The sequence below is a fragment of the Carcharodon carcharias genome, chromosome 7 (genome assembly GCF_017639515.1).
Source record: "Carcharodon carcharias isolate sCarCar2 chromosome 7, sCarCar2.pri, whole genome shotgun sequence".
Classification (NCBI taxonomy): Eukaryota; Metazoa; Chordata; class Chondrichthyes; order Lamniformes; family Lamnidae; genus Carcharodon; species Carcharodon carcharias.
Genome location: NC_054473.1, coordinates 12446615 through 12465843, shown reverse-complemented (window position 1 = coordinate 12465843; position 19229 = coordinate 12446615). Strand labels below are relative to the sequence as shown.

Here is a 19229-nt window from a genome sequence, read left to right as displayed (position 1 = left end):
ACCTGTCCACTCCATCAAGTTTAATTCCAGAGTTAGGGCTCCAGAGAGTCCATTGCAACCTATGTAGCGAAGCTGAAGCAGTTGACAGAACACTGCGACTTCGGGGACACACTCAATGATATGTTGCATGACCGATTAGTTTGTGGAGTTCCGGATGACACCATTCTGCTCCATTTATTCGCCGAGGTTGACATCGACTTGAAGCGCACCCTAGGAATCTCCCTCCGATGGAAAGTGCTGCCAGAGACTCGCAGGCTTTACAACACAAACAACATGGCGCCGTTCTCCGTGTGGGTCGGGAACCCACTGCCGAGCGTGGCGTGAAAACCAGAGACACAGCGTTCATTCGAAGGGCAATGTCCGCTGTTAGAAAAATGAAAAGGCCTCGTAGGAACACTTAGCAATGACTTCAAGGTTAATTTGTTATCGATGTGGGGGTGACCACAGATTGGACACTGCAGATTCAAGGAGGCAGAATGCCACTATTGCCATAAGAATGGTCACGTAGTAAGGCAATACAGAGTGAAGTTGAAACAGCCCATAAAGCAGCAAACCAACATGACTGTATTGAAAAATACAGCAGAACCTGAAGCTGCCAACACTGACATTTATTCCCTGTTCAACGTCACTGGTGTAAAAACCGAACCTATTACTGTCACAATCCAAGTTAATGGGAAGTCACTACTAATGGAGGTAGATATGGGAGCCCCAACCACAGTGTTGGGAGAGCACACTTTTAAATACCTAAATGAAGGTACTCAGCACTGAATCTGGAGCGGACAACAGCTAAATTGAAGATGTACACTGGAGAATCTATTCAGATAATGGGTATTGCCACAGAACCAGTGTCTTATAGGCAACAGACAGCCCAGCTTCCAGTGATCATAGTGACAAGAGAAGGACCTAGTCTTCTGGGCTGAGACTGGTTATAAAAAATCAAGCTTGATCGGTCCGAGATATTTCACCTGAAAACTGGAGGAGTTCCTGAACTCTTAAGGAAATACGACAGTGTATTTTGGGACGATTTAGGGAAGTTAAAAAAGGCTTGCAAGCAAAAATGTGTGTGGTTCCTCAGATGACACCACGTTTCTCAAGGGCCAGACCTGTGCCTTCTGCGTTGAAGGAGAAGGTGGAGGCAGAACTGAGCCGGTTAGAAAAGCCGAGCATCATGCAGCCTGTCCAGTTCTCAGAATGGGCAGCACCCGTAGCTCCAGTGGTTAAGCCTAACCAAACCAGACGCATTCGGATGGACTATAAATTGACTGTAAACAAGGCAGCCAAACTAGACAAGTACTCCACTCCAAGTATAGATGACTCATATGCAAAGCTAACTGGAGGCAAAACCTGTACAAAATTGGATACGAGCCGTTGGCTACCAACAGTTAAAGCTGGATAGCACGTCCAGAGAATGCGTGACTATTATCACACACAAGGGTCTTTATCAGTACACTTGCCTACTCTTTGGAGCATCGTCTGCATGTACAAACATCCAAAGGACAATGGAGAGTCTTTTGCAAGGACTTCCCCCGAGTGATAGTTCGCCTAGATGATGTCCTGATCACAGTGTCAACTGAGACCGATCACTTGGCCAACTTGGAGGACGTGGTAAGATGATTCATTGAACTGGCGTACGATTAAAGAAGGAAAAATGTACATTTCAAGTGCCTGAGGTTACTTACCTGGGTCACAGGGTGGACGCCACGAGTTTGCATCTGGCAGAAGAGAAAGGTCGGGCAATAAGAGATGCACCCTCACCGTCCAATGTAACCGAACTCAAATCCTTCCTGGGCATGATCAACTACTATAGCCGCTTCTTGCCTAACTTATCAACTGCGTTGGCACCATTACACTTAAAAAAAAGAATCACCATTGGTCGTGGGACTCACAACAGGAAGAAGCCTTTGTGAAAGTAAAGAAACTGTTGCATTTGTCATATTTATTGGTACACTATGACCCATCAAAAGAGTTGGTATCAACATGTGATGCCTCTCCTTATGGTGTAGGAGCTGTATTATCACATAGAATGGAAAATGGATCAGAAAGACCCATTGGCTATGACTCAAGAATCCTCTCCAGGGCTGAGAAGGGTTGTTCCCAGTTAGAAAAGGAAGGTTTATCGGCAATATTTGGAGTGAAGAAATTCCACCAGTAATTTCATGGATGACATTTCCCCATTATGTCGAACCATAAACCATTAATGGGTTTATTCAGTGAGGATAAGGCCATTCCACCAATAGCATCAGCAAGAATTCAACGTTGGGCTTTGATATTATCTGCATATGAGTATACCTTTATGTACCATCCTGCCTTGCATATAGCAAATGCGACGCACTCGAGTCATCTCCCGTTACCAGATAACATTGCACATGCTCCTGTGTCACAAGAAGTTGTGCTAATTCTGAATTTCTTGGATTCTTCACCTGTGTGTGCAAAGCAAATTAGAAATTGGACAAACAGAGATCCGATTTTGTCAAAAGTCAGAGACCTTGTTTTGCAAGGATGGTCAAATTCACCTGTATCTGAAGAGATGAGACCGTTCCATGCCAGAAAAACAGTTAAGTTGTCAAGATGGAAGTTTGTTTTGGGGATCTAGAGTTGTCATCCCTTTGCAAGGAAGAGAACCACTCCTGACAGAGCTTCACAGTGCGCATCCAGGCATACTGAAGATGAAAATGCGCAAAGCTATGTCTGGTGGACAGGCATTGACAGTGACACTGAAAGCATGGTCAAGCACTGTCTCCATTGTCAGCAACAACAGAAGTTGCCTGTTTCAGCTCCACTGCATCCGTGGGAGTGGCCTGGTCGACCCTGGGTTAGACTACATATTGATTATGTCGGACCATTCTTCGGTACCATGCTTTTGTTGTTCGTAGATGCACGTTCTAAATGGATGGATATGTAGGAAGTCAAATCACCAACATCGAGCGCAACTATCGAGAAGCTGCGTCATTGGTTTAGTATACATGGAAATCGTTGTTCCTGATAATGGCAAAGTCTTTACCAGTGCAGAGTTTCAGAGATTCATGAATTTAAATGGAATCAAACATATTAAAACAGCCCCATACCTTCCCTCATCAAATGATTTAGCTGAGAGAACTGTGCAAACCTTCATGTCTGGAATGAAACGGTTATCTGAAGGTGCTCTAGAAACTCGGCTTTCCCACTTTCTGCTCGTTATCACATCTGACTGCAGGTTCAACGCTGCCTGAATTACTGATGAAACACCACCTATGTACAAGGTTAAGTCTGGTGTTTCCAAACTTAGAGGGGAAGGTAGAGAAGAATCAGAGTAATCAAAAATTAAATCATGATATTCACAGCAAGGCTGGAAGATTTACTGTAGGAGACACATTATTTGTGCGGAATTTCGGAAGTGGACCTTGTTGGGTTCCTGGAACCATTGTCTCAGAAGCTGATCCCTCATCCTTTAGGTGGAAGTGGAAGACAGAATCATTCCAATAACTACCTATTCTGCCTGTGATTAATGTCGAATCATCAACTCCTAAGGTGACAGATCGACCTAGAATAGATATGCTCTATGGAGTTGCCTAACCCAGAACTACCACTTTCTAATGATGTATCACATGCTGCAGTTCCTGATCATGTCAATCCTGTGGGGGAACCTCAAGTGGTAGAGCTACGCCCTTCTAGCCATATAAAGAGAATACCTCAGAGGCTTAATCTTTAATCACCTGAAGTTGTATTTATGTATATGTTGTTGGATATTCAAATGCTCTCTGTAAATAGAAACTGAAAAAAAACTAAAGGGGGAGGAAATGTAATAACCGAAATGTAATGAATGTAATAGCTTCTCTTGCTGGCTATCAGGGGTCACATGATTTTCTTGGAGGCTCCCACCAATGAACCCTAAGTGCAGGTAATCCGAGAGATGGGGCAGGGCTTCCTGATGAGAGTCCTGTTGGAGCATGTAGCACCTGAAAAGCTCTCCGCAATAAAGTTAATCTGTTTCTTGTTGAAACCTGCCTGCTCTATCAAGTCATTACATACCGTCAGTAAAAGTGGCCATGAAGTTGCTGGGCTGTCATAGAATGCCGCCTGGTTCACTCAGGTGGAAACCTGCCTTCTTTAACCAATCAGGGCCTATATGTGACTCCAGTCCCATGCCAAAGTGGTTGATGCTTAACTGCTCTTTAACATGGCCCTAGCCAGCCACTCAATTGTATCAAAACCGCCACAAATGGCCCCCCATCACCAACAAGGCAACTAGGGCTGGGCAATAAATGCCAGCGATGCCACACCCTTGGAATGAGTACAAGGAACAAGCCTTGATACTCTTGAATAAGTTAGATATAGGCAGAGTCTGAAACTGGCATCATCTGTTGACATGTGCAGGTCATCCAACCTTTCAGATACTGATACTCGGGGAATTGGAATGAACGGGTAAGTTGTGTAATAGTTACTGGCAGACTCTGCTCTTCTGCACTTGGGTGGTAAACGTAGCCATGCATTCCTAGTACTCAAGGATGATGGTGACAACAAAGGAGGAAGCATTAGTTTATGATGGATGGGTGAGTAGATGGCTATTCAAGGCAATACGTGCTAGACAGTGTCTACAACAAGGCTCACGTAACCACACACGTGTGGGCTACTCCTCTTGGTCCCTCAATGACCATTTCTTGTTTAGAATTCAATATGCAGACCATTGATTCACCTGTAGGGTTTGAGTCAATACTGCCAAACCCAAATGGCCAGCCTTTATTCTCTTTCCAGGCCAACTACCTAATCTTTATTGCAAAAACTGAGCCTTGAGCAGTCAAAATGTTCCTGGGGATGGGCAATGACTATGGTGTCAGCTTGTTTCACTATGTTCCTGATCTAAGTGTTGTGTCTGATTATTTTTCCTGCCCAGGGACCCAAAGGTGAACAAGGAGACAAAGGCTCGATGGGCTTCCCAGGAGCCAGAGGCCCTGGTGGACAGAAGGTACTAAGTTGTGTTCTATTATGTTTGTTCAGCAAAGCTATTATAGGACGAAGCCTTTTGCTTTGCCTTCTCCTTTTCTGGGCTTTTTCCGGTCTCGGATCTGGGGATGTTAATTGAGGTTGATCAGTCTCGGGCATAATGGCTAGGAACGCTGCTGACACTCGCTGTCTGCACTTAAATGTGAGCAAAAAAGTAATATCTTTTTCACTCAGGTCCAAAGCTTTACTAAGCCTCTTGTTTGTTTTTGTTACCAGGGTGAGGCAGGTGATTCGGGACAACCAGGGAAACCGGTAAGGTTTACGTTGTTTCTCCCTGTTCCCTGCACACTGAGGGATCCTATTCCTCATTTTCTATTGCTGTTTAAAGATGCGACCTATTGGCTCATTACTCTACCTCAGTCAGGCATCTGCATTGGGCTCACTTTAATCTACATGACTGGAAAATACATATAAGTAAAATTAAGCACTTCCTTCATTTCTTGAGCCTTCCTAACTTTATCTGGCTCATGACTGTCACAACCCGGAGGGAGTGGTCTGTAATTTATCCCAGTGGTTCTTGAACCAACTCTTTGAGCTATCCAAATAGCCCCACTTGCCCACCCTGCATATTTTTCTATTCCCGGTACTTATCCAGTTCCCTTTCGAAAGTTATTATTGGGATCTGCTTCCATCACCCTTTCAGGCAGCGCATTCCAGGTCATGACAACTCGCTACTTAAAAATTTTCTCCTCATCTCCCCCCTGGTTCTTTTGCCTAATACGTTAATACTGACCCTCTTGCTAGTGGCAACAGTTTCTCCCTATCTGTATAAAAACGTTCAGAATTTTGAGCTCTGTTAAATCACCCTTCAATCTTCCCTGTTCTAAGGAGAACATAGAATCATGGAGGCCTTACAGCACAGAAGAAAGCCATTTGGCCCATTGTAGACAGCACCTTCCAAAGCCGCAACCCCTATCACCTAGAAGGACAAGGACAGCAGATGCACGGATGAACTTGCACCCACAAGCTCCCCTCCAATCCACACACCATCCTGATTTGGAACTATATTACCGTTCCTTCACTGTCACTGGGCCAAAGTCCTGGAACTCCCTCCCTGTCAGCATTGTGGGTGTACCTACGCCACATGGACTGCAGTGATTCAAGAAGGTGATGGCGTAGTGGTATTGTTGCTGGATTAGTAATCCAGAGACCCAGGTAATACCCTGGGGACCTGGATTCAAATCCTGCCATGGCAGATGGTGGAATTTGAATTCAATAAAAATCTGGAATTAGAAGCCTAATGATGGCCATGAAATGATTGTTGTAAAAACCCATCTGGTTCACTAATGCCCTTTAGGGAAGGAAATCTGCTGTCCTTACCTTGTCTGGCCTACATGTGACCCCAGACCCACATAGCAATGTGTGTGGTTGACTCTTAAATGCCCCCTGAACCAGGATGGGGGGGGGGTGGGTAATAAATGCTGGCCTGGCCCGTGACACCCACATGAATGAATAAAAAGAAAAGGTAGCTCACCACCATCTTCTCAAGAGCAATTAGGAATGGGTAGTAAGTGCTGGCCCAGCCAGCGACCCCACATCCTGTGAAAGAATTAAAAATAATCTAGTCTACGCCAGCTCTCTCTAGGAAAATTGTCAGTTCCATTCCCTCGCTCTATTCCTGTAATCCTGCAAGTTTATTTCCCTCAAGGGCCCATCTGACTTCATTCATCATCTTCACTTCCACCACCTCAATGAGTTCCAGGTCATTATCGTTCACCGTGTAAAAATGTTCTTCTTCACATCCCCCTTGTATCTTTTGGTGAAAACCTTATATCTTTGTTCCCTCATCCTTTCACAATGAGCTAATGGGAGCAACTTTTCTTTCTCTACCGTATCCAAACCTGACATAACCTTGTTCACCGCCGTCAAATTTCCCCTCAATCTCCTCTGTCCCAATCAGGACAATCCCAGCTTCTCTAGTCTCCACACATTTATTATCTCCGTCTTCCAGCATACCAATCCTTCCATCATCCCATTGCAGCATCCTGCAGTTTCACAATTGAGTCTGATGCCCTGGCTTTAACCACTTTTCCTGGGAATCTCTTCCAGCTGTTTTGTAGGAAAGGAATATTTCCAACTGTCCGCCTCAAATCTGCCCCGTACAACCCGATGCCTTTGCCTGTGTTGGCTGAGCTGAAATCTTTTTAACTTTTATATTTCCATAACGTTAAATTCAGCATTTCGTCACAGTGTCAAGCCAGTGGATTTCAAACCAGGCTGGTTGCTATGGAAATGTGAAGTGTTAATTAGCTAACTCATCTTGGATGTCTTGGCAACAACGCTGTTTGCTTTCACAAATTACTGTGACTTTAAATAGTGGGAAAACTCCACACAGTCTTACTGCTAAAATGACTATGTTGGAGATAAACATCTGAAACCATCAATAATGATAATCTCCTTTGTGTTTGAAGAAGAGCAGGGGAGTTTTCCCCAGTGCACTGGCCAATTTATATCCCTCAAGTGACATCACACAAAAAAACACCAACACTGTGGTCATTACTACAGTATTGTTAGTGGGAGCTTGCTGTGTGCAAATTGGCTGCCTCGTTTCTTACATTACAACAGTGACTAAACTTCCAAAGTATTTCTTTGTCTAAAAAGCATTTTGGGACACCCTGATGTCATGAAAAATGCCATTTAAAAGCAAGTCCATGTCCAAATGCAGCAAGACCCGGACAATATCCAGGCTTGGGCTGAAAAGTGGCAAGTAACATTCACGCTATAGAACTGCCAGGCATTGACTACCTCCAACAAGAGAGAATCTAACTGTCACCCCTTGATGTTCAATGGCATTACCATCACTGAATCCCCCACTATCAGCATCCTCGGGGGTACCATTGGCCAGAAACAGAACTGAACTGGACTAGCCATATAAATACTGTGGCTACAAGAGCAGGTCAGAGGCTGGGAATCCTATGATGAGTAACTCCCCTCCTGACTCCCCAAAGCCTGACCAACATCTACAAGGCACACATCAGGAGTGTGATGGAACACTTTCCATTTGCCTGGATGAGTGCAGCTCCCACAACACTCAAGAAGCTGGACACTGTCCAGTACAAAGCAGTCTGCTTGATCAGCACTACTTTCACAAATATTCACTCCCTCCATCACCGACACACAATGTGTACCATCTACAAGCTGCACTGCAGCAATTCACCAAGGGTCTTTAGACAGTACCTTCCCATGATCACTACCATCTAGATGGACAAGGGCAGCAGATAGATGGGAACACCACCAACCTGGGAGTTCCCCTCCAAGTCACACACCATCCTGACTTGGAAACATATCGCTGTTCCTTCACTGTCGCTGGGACAAAATCCTGGAACTCGCTCCCTAACAGCACTGTGGGTGTACTTACACCACATGGACTGCAGCGGTTCAAGGGGGCAACTCACCACCACCTTCTCAAGGGCAACTAGGGATGGGCGATAAATGCTGGCCCAGCCAGCGAAGCCCACATCCCATGAATGAATTAAAAAGTAATAAAAGCAATCTACTGTGGGTCCTGGAAATCTAAAATAAAAACAGAAAATGCTGGAAATACTCAGCAGGTCTGGCGACATCTGTGGATATAGAAAAACAGAGTTTATGTTTTGAGTCCGTATGACTCTTCTTCAGAGTCATACGAATTGAAATGCAAATTCCTTCTTCTCAGTCAATGTTATAGAGTCTTAACTGTGAGTTTTTTAAATCATAAAAGCCATATTGTCTACATGTGGCTAAGGTAAGGGACAAAGAACTTTCTCTCTTGTTTTCTCGAAGTTAATACTTGAAGTTACCACGGGTGACCAGTCTGGTTTCAGATGGCTGACGTTGAGAGAACCTTAGAATTTAACATTACAGAAGTGTTACAAATTTTAAAAGATCGTATTCAGACAAAAGAGACCAACTTGTTGCAGTGCACCGCCCTGTTCCACTTCCCTAACAATTGTGCAACTGGAAAGATTCATTATGCATTTACTGAATCCTTTTAAGATCCAGGTGCCGTGCTACCAGAATGGTGCACAGTATTCTGGCTAGGGTATTGTACGGCTTCAGAGAGTTGGAACTCCTTGGGACATTGAATCTTAACTAACAGGCAGCAATCCTTGATCTCTTCTGATTTAATTGATATCAGCTGATAGGAAATGAGGTCTTCTTTTGTGCCGTTATCATCACGTTCTCCAGGAGATTTTTAAGGTGATGCCATACTTGATGTCTGTTACTATTTGCTAACTTTGTTCTTTCCGGGTTGATGCTTTATAGGGAATACCAGGAAAGGATGGCATCGATGGAGTGAAAGGAAACCATGGCGAGAGGGGAGAAGTGGGGCCTAAAGGTTTCAAAGTAAGTCATTGTGGAGAAGGTTATGAGGGGCACGTGTGAAATCTTTAAACCGCATTGACTTCAACTGTAGGCAGTTGATGCAATGAAGCCTTCCAAACTTGGGCTGTATGTACAAATGGCTTTTCAAGCTTGGAATACTGAGCTGAATTATTAATACTTGCAGTCCTGCCACACAATGGCAGCAAATGCAGGGCAATTTGAATCATATTGACCAAGCTGTATCTCTCTTTTGTTTTTCCGACACATGGGAAATGACTTGTAAATTACTTGACCTCACCTCGCAGTAGTGAAACCTTTTATGCTTGTGTAAAAAAAAACCCCACAGCATTGGAACTCCATGGGCAATCCTAGTGACCATGCCGAGATTCAGTCCCGAGGTCCACCCAGCAACTCCCAGGAACATCCTCGGGAAGAGCAGCATTGTCTGCAAGGTTACCTGAGGTGTTTTTCATATGCCATATATAGAACTTAAAAAGGTTAACTGTTACAGGAAAGGGCTGGTATACACGGAGGGCTGGTATACACAGAGGGCTGGTATACACAGAGGGCGGGTATATACAGAGGACTGGTATACACAGAGGGCTGGTAAACATTTTGTGTACAACCTTGGATTTGTTTTACAGGGTGACAAAGGGGTGAAAGGCACCTGTGGTGTTGATGGACAGAAAGGAAGCAAGGTAAGAAGCAGGCACGGAGATTTAGTGGTTTCATTTATCTTTTGAATTAGATGGAAACATAATTTAAGAGGAAACAAGTAATTTAAGCCTGAAGTTAGGAGGTAAAATATTGAAGTGAGAACTAGTTAATATCATCCTTAAAATTGTAATAGTTAAAACAGCATCGGGTGAATATGCAAAGCTAATTATGTAGATTTTTGTTTGTATTTAAAGATTTACATAAAGCATTACTGCGCTGTACATCATCTCCATCAACCCCAGTGTGATTCTGCATCCCTTAATAGCTTTACCTAGCCAAAATCTATCAACCTCCGTTCCGGAACTTTTCAATTGACCCCCACCACACCCCCCCCACCGTCCGCAAGCCCCAACAGCTTTTTGAGGGAAAGGTTTCCAGATTTCCACTTCCCTTTGTGTGAGGAAGTTCCTCCCAGCCTCGTATGGAAAGTAAAGGTACTCCGGGATATATAGAGTAGAAGAGAAAGATGAAGAAACGATGGAGCAGGCTGCACAGGCCTAACGCTTAGTCTTGTCTTTTCCTCCTATTTTGTAGACATGGGCCAAAACTTTACCTTCGGTGTGTGGGCGCCCGACACGCCCGAACGTAATATGACGCGCGATGACGTTGGGCGTGCGTCCCGACATCATCGCGCACACGCGTGACATTTCGTTCGGCTGCGCGCCCGCCGATAATTGAAAGGCCCATTGAGGCCATCAGCAAGGTAATTAAGTTGGGGTATACGCTGCCCGTCCAACCTAACGGTGGGCGGGGCAGGTGAAAAGGCCAATCGGCCTTTACACTTCTTAGGAAACCTCACCCGCGAACGGGATGAGGCGTCCTGAAGCTAACACAGATTAAATAAAAACTTTACCTTGAAAATAACAACTTGTCCCATCTCTTGTGCCACAGTCACATGAGGGGACACGCTTCATTAAATTTTTAATCTATTTTTTCAAAAAGCTCCGCAACTCAGGGAGATTGAAGCACTCTTTCGCGCAAACTGCATGCTAGGCCCGCTCTCCCTCCTCCCCCTGCCCACACAGGTATCGCTCAGCGCCACCGCTCGCAATCCACTCAGGGCGGGTACTTAATCGGCCCGCCCGTGTGAAATCGCGGTGCGGAGCCGATCGCGGGCGGCGGTCAGCTCCCCGCCCGCTCCCGCCAAGCCTGCCCGATGAGGGAAAAATTCAGGCCATGGTTTCTGTCGTTGTCCATCTTTAATAGTGACTGCATCCAAACCCTTTCATAATTAAAAAGCCGATCTCAGTCCTGTCTCTGGCAAGCCTTCTTGTTTCTTTACTTTGTGCATTTTTTTTATGCAGGGTGACCCTGGCATTCCTGGGAGACTCGGATTCCCTGGCAAAAAGGGAGAACAGGTAAAGAAACCATGGAAACGTTGCTCAGATCCTGGCACGTTTAGGTGCTGTTGTGATTTTAAGGGTAGGGGATGGAAGATAAGTCATCACCTGGACATCATGGTCAGCACCGAGCACTGACAAATGCTTTGATCCAGATTCAATCATTGCTTCGGTTAGTCACCACCAAATCAAAGAAAATATTACAAAGCTGGTTAAAACTAAGTATGGAACCACATTTTAACTCTGGGAAATGGTGCGAAATTTGGCCCCTGATCATTTTTTTGGTTGTCAATGGGATCTGGACATTGCTGGCTAGGCCAGCATTTATTGCCCACATATACTTGCCCTTGAGAAGGTGGTAGTGAGCCACCATCTTGAACTGCTGCAGTCTATGCGGTGTAGGAAGGATGTTCCAGTGTTTAGCCACAGTGAAGGAGTGACAATATGGTTCCAAGTCAGGCTTGGAGGGGAACTTGCAGCTGGTGGTGTCCCCATGAATCTGCTGTCCTTGTCCTTCGAGGTGACAGAGGTTGTGGATTTGGAAGGTGTTGTCGACAGAGGCTTGTTGAGTTGTTGTAGTGCATCTTGTCTATGATACACACCTGCTGCCACTGAGCACCAATGGAGGGAGAGGACACTAAAGTTGTTGGATGGGGTGCCGATTAAGCCAGCTGCTTTGTCCTGGATGGTGTCAAGCTTCTTTCATGTTGTTGGAGCTGCATTGATCCAGGCAAGTGGAGAGTATTCCGTCACACTCCTTACCTATGCATCATAGATGGGGACAGACTTTGGGGAGTCAGGAGGTGAGTTACGCACTGCAGAATTCCCAATCTCTGGTCTGTTTTCATAGCCACAGTATTTATATAACTGGTCCAGTTAAGTCCCTGATCCAAAATATGATGATAGTTTCAGGGGGGTGGTGCTGGAGTCCAGTGATGATAATGCCATAGAATACAAAGGGGAGATGTTTAGATTCTCTGTTGTTGGAGATGGTCATTGCCTGGCACTTCTGTGACACAAATGTTGCTTTCCATTTATCAGCCCAAGCCTGAATGTTGTCTAGATCTTGCTGCTTACAGGCATGGACTTGTGAATGGCACTGAACACTGTAATCATTAGTGGACAGCCCCACTTTTGACCTTATGATCGAGGGAAGGTCATTGTTGAAGATGATTGGCTCCAGGACACTCTCAATAGCAGGAACAACAATTTGTATTTATATAACACCTTTAACATAATGAAATGTCCCAAGGTGCTTCACAGGAGTATTATAAAACGAAGTATGACATCGAGCCACATAAGGAGATATTGGGTCAGATTACCAAAAGCTTGGTCAAAGAGGTCAGTTTTAAGGAGTGTCTTAAAGGAGGAAAGCAAGGTAGAGAGGTGGAGAGGTTAAGGAAGAGAATTCCAGGGCCTAAGCAACTGAAGTCAAAGCCACCAATGGTGGAACAATTAAAATTGGGAATGGTAGTGAGGCCAGAATTAGAGGAGCATAGATCTCAGAGGGTTGTGTGGCAGGAGGAGATGACAGATGTAGAGAGAGGTGAGGCCAAGGGGGGATTTGAAATCAAGGATGAGAATTTTAAAATCAAGATGTTGCTTAACCAGGAGCCAATGTTGGTCAGTGAGCACAGGGGTGATAAGTGAATGGGGCTTGCTGCGAATTAGGACATAGACAGCAGAGTTTTGGATGACCCCCATGATCACAGAGGGTAGAGGTTGGGAGACCAGTCAGGAGTGTGTTGGAATAGTCAATTCTAGAGGTAACAAAGGCATGAATGAGGGTTTCAGCAACAGGTGAGCTGAGACAGGGTGAAGCCGAACAATGTTACAGAAGCGGAAATAGTTTTGGTGATAGCACCAAATGATATGAGCTTATCTTGAGATTAAATGTGACACCAAGGTTGTGGCACTAGCTAAAGAAGGCACTGTGGGAACTCACCAACGCTTCTTCTGAAACACCTCCCAAGCCTGCAGCCTCCACTGCCTAGACAGACAAGTGCAGCAGGTACATGGGAACATTATTACCTCAATTTCCATGTCCCACTCTCCTGAGGAACTCCTGCAGTGATGTCTTGGGGCTGAGATGATTGGCATCCAGCAATGACAGCTGTCTTCCTTTGTGCTAGGTATGACTCCGGCCAGTGAAGAGTTTACCCCCTGATTCCCATTGACTTCAGTTTTACTGGGGCTCCTTGAGGCCTATAATGCTGCCTTGATGTCAAAGGCATTCACTCTTTCCTCACCTTATATGTCAGGAGCGAACGGGAGTGAGGCTTTCTATGTTGTCCACTTTGGGGTATACATGACAGAATGTGCAGTTGGGCAACGCACTGGACTGGAAAAATCAGGAATAGTAGTGTTACTGTACACTGTATTGATTGCGATCTTGTCTTTCAGGGTGAACCTGGTGTTGCTGGTCCCCCAGGTCTCTCTGGGAAAGAAGGGCTCATTGGACCCAAGGTATGAAACCAGTGACAGGTCTTTGTAGAATAGCGTCACAGGACAAAGGCACTCCTGACACATGTAGCTCATAGTATTGATCTGCTCTGGTCTGTAATACAGGGTGACCGAGGGTTCACTGGACTCCAGGGACAAAAAGGAGAACGAGGAGAGAAAGGAGAGCGGGTGAGTTAAAATTACCGATGCAAAGTGCAGATCTACCTGTCGACTGCCGAACCAGAGGAAAGAGAAATCGAAATTATGGGCTGGATTTTCAGCACGGAGGCAGGGAACAGGGGTTGGAACTTTTTTCAGGTCCTAAACCCGCCTCCCGTGGGAAACTGATTAAATTTAAGACTGCTACCTGGGTGTAGCCTTAATCGGTTTGGAGACTGATTCCCTGTCCAATTAAGAGTGGCAGGCAGGCTCAGGAAATGGGAAGCCCAGTCAGAGGGTTTCAGAGGACTAACTGCAAGTAACTGCGAGGGTGCCTCAACAAGAAGGTGCCCTGTCAGCCACTTCTTAAAACTTGCATTAAAAAAAACACACAAAAGTCGGCCAGGCCACCACCCTGCTACAAGGTGTCCTTTAATTGCAGCCTCCGAATCAGGCAAGCAGGGCTCAGGGCTCCCACCTCCAGGCAGCTGACCTGCCCCTCCACACCCCTATCGCGTCGGGTAAACCCCGCTCTGTCTCCTTAACTCAACTTTAACAAGATCTGTTTGCCTATCCGCCTCGGGGTGGTGGGTGGGGGTGGGGGGGGTGGGTACAGCCCAGCCACCCCAGGCCCCAATCTTGCTGCAGCCAAAATGGCCGATGTCGGAAATGAGACCTGGAGACCGGCGTGCCGGTCAGCCTCATCGTTTTGAGGTCCCGCGTGTCCCCATTCCCAACCTCGGCGGGGCCTGAAAGTTTAACGCCCTGACTTTAACACTGGCACCTCCCGACAGTGAAGCTAATGCACTGGCTGGATCAGCCTGGATTACGGGCTCAAGTCTCTGGAGTGGGCCTCAAACCCAGAACCTGCTGACTGTGAGGCGTGACTCACCAAGCTGCGGCGGACACTGATTCTGTAGAGTGTTGCTGCAGAAATGAAACAAAGGCATTAGATTCCATGGTCAATCAAAGTTATGTTAAATTCTGTATTTTCTAAAGAAGCGATTACATCAGGTTGATCAAGCCCCCTCGCTTCATTAGTGTGAATATTCACTTGCATGGCCATGTTGAACAAGTTCACTCAAGCTCTGCGACAGGATGTTTCCTAATTCGATTCTACGCAAATCAGTGGAAAAATTGGCATCTATTGACCGAAATGAGAAGCACCAAGCTATATTATCAGCTTCTACCCATTTGACCAATGCATGCTCATATAATCTTAATGTGTAGCTGCTGGACTAAGTCCACGGGACTAATCTTTTCCTGGAGTTTGAATGACTCCTTGAGGTGTTTTCAGTGGCTGGGTTTAGAAAAATCAGGGAATGTGGCTTTGCTGTTTTCCTGTGACATCAGTTACTCAGAGTCCACATGATGAACATCCACGGCTGAAGTAGGGCTGCCAACTTTGATGGGACGCATTCCTGGAGGCCATGTGACCTCCTGCCCACCACCCTCCCCATTGCTGACGTCATCGTTCGCCCAACTCGTCCATCTGTGTTGCCACAGCAACTGAGAAAGCGAAGAGTTGCTCAGTTGGATGACTTTGAGTCTCAGTCTAACAGCCACTCTTCGTTTACTAATCAGTGAAAAGTGTTTGCAGGAATTTTCCTGAGGATTATTCTCCTGGCCTTCTGCTCACAACAGTGTCCTGGAGATTAACCTTCCATTCCTTGAATTTCCCCAGGCTAAACCTGGACAGTTGCCAACCCTACAATGCAGTCACTCTTACCGTAACCGGTCTTTCTATTTTCAGGGCATTCCTGGTGTTGCTGGTCCCCCTGGCCTGCGAGGACTCGATGGGGTGACAGGTCTACCTGGACCTCTGGGCTCAGCAGGTCCCAGGGGACCTGAAGGGATTCAGGGTCAAAAGGTAATTAATTATTCTTGCTCTGTATGTTCCAGCTTTATTTTGCAGGCTGTTTATCTCTTACTTTTGGCATTTCATTTCTTGATTCTATCATAGAAACTCCAGCATGCTAAGAATTAAACAATATTGGGTGACTGTCCCTTCTGTTCTATGAATGAATTATTGATGTGCAGGTCAATTAGAAGATCAAGATACAGATCAAGTACTTCGCAATGCCAGTAGTTCTCAATTCTCTACTAAAGTTACAATGATTTAATTTTCCTGCCTTCCTGAAATTTGCTCTAAATTTCACGGGAACTTTTGCTGTACACGACAGATTCGGAGATCTGAATGGTGCAATTCTTTATTCGTAGCCCAGACTACAAACTGGATCGCTCACTGCATAGCAAATTTCCACTTCATTACCCATCATCTGGTATTTATTAATTCAAAGTAACCACACTTTAACAACTGGAAACTTAACAACTGGAAACTATTTTTCTGTTGGTTAGTTTAGCCTGACCATCTAAAACGGACCACGCTTGGTATCTTCTCAGCACCGTTTTGCGATGAGGTTGGCAACCTTCAGTGGTTCTGAGAGCCTTTTCCTGTCATTAGTTGCTGATGCAGTTGAGTTGTTGTGCTCCAAAACATGGAGGTGGAATGTTGTAATGGTGTTGCCGTTTTGTCATTGACCCTAGGGTGAAAGAGGACCTCCCGGTGAGAGCGTCCCGGGTCCAAGAGGAATTCCAGGAGTCCCTGGGGAGAGAGGAGATCCAGTAAGTGTTGGAACAATGAGCGGATTGAGAGGAGCACGTACCCTGAATGTTCCAGAGCACTGGAACATGCAATTACTTAACACATTATGTAGCTCAATATCTAATAGAGGTTCCCAGTGGTATGTGATCATGGAGCCTCCATTTCCAATCAGACAGCGCTAAGTCCAAGCACCCCCATGACTCCAATCCATCTGTGTCCTCTTCAGATTTGAGTTCTCTTCAGATCTTGAACTGGGACTGCTGGGTGAATTTTTAATGGAGACCAGATTAAATGCATTAACATGCATATTGGCTTTGTATCATTGCCAGGATGGCAAGATCTGCAGATCTGGGCTAGATATCTAACCAAAGCCAGTTTTAATGTTCTGATGTGTGACCGCAAGCTGTATTCTTGTTGGTCAGGTTACAATAAGCTCATATTCACCTCAGCCTTATGCAACATATAAGGTACTTGCAGGGCCAGATTTCTAAAATTGCGTTAGGCGCGGGGTAAGACTGCTGTGATGGCTCTGCGTTGAGTCTTGCCTGTGTACACTGTAACCTAACTTGGTATTGGTAATCGTAGAGTCATAAAGCACAGAAGGAGGATATTCAGCCCATTGTACCTGTGACAGCTCTTTGGATGAACTATCCAATTGATCCCACTTACTCCATTCTTTCCCTTTAACCCAGATTTGTTTTTTCCTTTTCTGGTATATGTCCATTTCATCTGTGCTTTTCACCATCACCAGTCAACTACAAAATACTAGACAAACCCACACCTAACAGAAAGCCACCTTCTCTATTAGACAGCTTGTGAGAGGGGTAACTTTCTTTTTAATGTAACAGGGTTGAGACTTTACTTCTAGGTTCATCCTTACTGATCTGAAAATGAGGATATTTAAAAATGAATATGAAGATGTTCTCATACTTTGACTTTGTTAATTAAATCAGCGAAGATATCTTTAACAACAAGCCTGCTTCCTGTGGAATGGGTACGTTTTGGACAAAGCTTGAGTTAGTCAAGCATTTGTTTGTCAATCGAAACTAATTTTCCAGAATGTGCTTATAGTTGGTCAGCTGTGGCTCATTTGATAGCACTCACGTCCCTGAGTCACAAGGTTCTGAGTTAAGTGCTGACAAAAGAGACTTGTCAAAGCTTTTTGTCTTGCACTTATCAGGACACTCGCAAGAATACAAATTCAAGGGGAAAACAACAATCTATACTGTATGTGAAAAGAGTGTTGATTGGTTGGCAAGTGGACTCTGGTAGAGGCATTGCCGTAGAGAATGCATCAGTAATGGTGACTGACAGTTAACTGCCAACCGTTGCTTAAATTTTAAACCAGGTGGCTTGACCCTGATCGGTCAAGGCACTGCCCTGAGGAATGAGCCAGTGAATGGCTGTCACTTATTTTGTTTAGCTGAAACAGATGCAATGTGTGTACATGTTCTTTCTGTCTACAAAGAACAGGGCTGAACAGGGCCGAAAGAGCATTACCCTGGGTCTCTGGAATACCAGTCAGTGACAATGCCATTATGCCACTGCCTCATCTTGTGAAGGTGGTGGTAAAGCACCATCTTGAATAGCTGCAGTTTATGTGATATAGGTACATCCACAGTACAGGTAGGAATATAGTTCCAGGATTTTGACTCAGCAACAGTGAAGGAATGGTGGTCGTTCCAAGTCAGGATTGTTTGTGGTTTGGAGGGGAACTTGCAGGTGGTGGTGTTCCTATGTATCTGCTGCCCTTGTCCTACTAGGTAGTAGAAGCCAAGGGTTTGGAAAGTGCTGTCAAGGGGGGCCTTGGCCTTGCCCCTTCACATTCCGCTAAGGCAGACACAATCCTGCCTTAGAAATATGTCAACCATTCCTTCTGGTTGGATCAATTTCCTGGAAGTCCTGCCTAACACTGTTTGAGTATCTTACTACACGAATTGCAACACTTAAGGAATAAGGCTCACCTCAGCCTTTTCAACAGCAACTAAAGATGGACGATAAAATGGCGACGTTGCCGATGACATCCCTATTCAGAGGGTGAATTTTAAAAGAAAATACGAGTGTAGCTGATTCAATGATTGGGTGAAGAACTGTTAAAAAGGATGGAAGAAGATGGATTGGTGGCCTTCCTAAGGGACTGAATTTTTGTTGCAACATTAGGTTGTGCTCGTCCAGCTCCTCGATCACGTGGATGTCATATCTTGAATCATTTAAATAGTGCTGGAGGCTGCCCTTCTGCAGACTCACGCCCCGTGACCCAGAGCCCAGCACAAGTGTCAGGACTTGGAAATTTTAGGAGCAGCAAGCATCAAGTAAGTAAGGCAGGAGGCTGGCAACCCTGCTTCCACCTCATTATAATCATTCTGTTATTCCCACCCTCAGTAAATCCCAAGGCTAGGCTAAAGGGGAGGCTACCGATCTGAGTCCCACCCATCCACTCCTCCACCCCCACCCCCCGGTGCCATGAGAATGCCACGAGGGTAAGGGGGAGGAAAATCCAGCTCTTACCCCTTCAGGTGAGAGGTGTCGATCCAACCATGCCCTCCATACCCCAACCCTTTGTTTTCAAGACCTAGCCCCTCCTGCCCCTGCTCCGAGTTTGGAAATTCCAAGATGCCTCCCCAGCTATCCCCACTAATTCAAACATTTTAATCGGTAGTACAATGCGTGAGGGCGGGAAT

At 45.4% G+C, this 19229-nt stretch overlaps 1 protein-coding gene across 1 annotated transcript in view; it reads left to right on the top strand.

Annotated features, from left to right (window-relative positions):
* The window catches only part of col7a1 (collagen, type VII, alpha 1), a 242415-nt gene that overhangs the window by 193433 nt on the left and 29753 nt on the right, over window positions 1–19229 (top strand). Inside the window, exons 87-95 of the mRNA XM_041191107.1 lie at window positions 4871–4942; window positions 5197–5232; window positions 9226–9306; window positions 9930–9983; window positions 11307–11360; window positions 13746–13808; window positions 13911–13973; window positions 15697–15813; window positions 16491–16568. Of these exons, the coding sequence (XP_041047041.1) occupies window positions 4871–4942; window positions 5197–5232; window positions 9226–9306; window positions 9930–9983; window positions 11307–11360; window positions 13746–13808; window positions 13911–13973; window positions 15697–15813; window positions 16491–16568 (618 nt within the window). The remainder of the gene's footprint in view (window positions 1–4870; window positions 4943–5196; window positions 5233–9225; window positions 9307–9929; window positions 9984–11306; window positions 11361–13745; window positions 13809–13910; window positions 13974–15696; window positions 15814–16490; window positions 16569–19229) is intronic.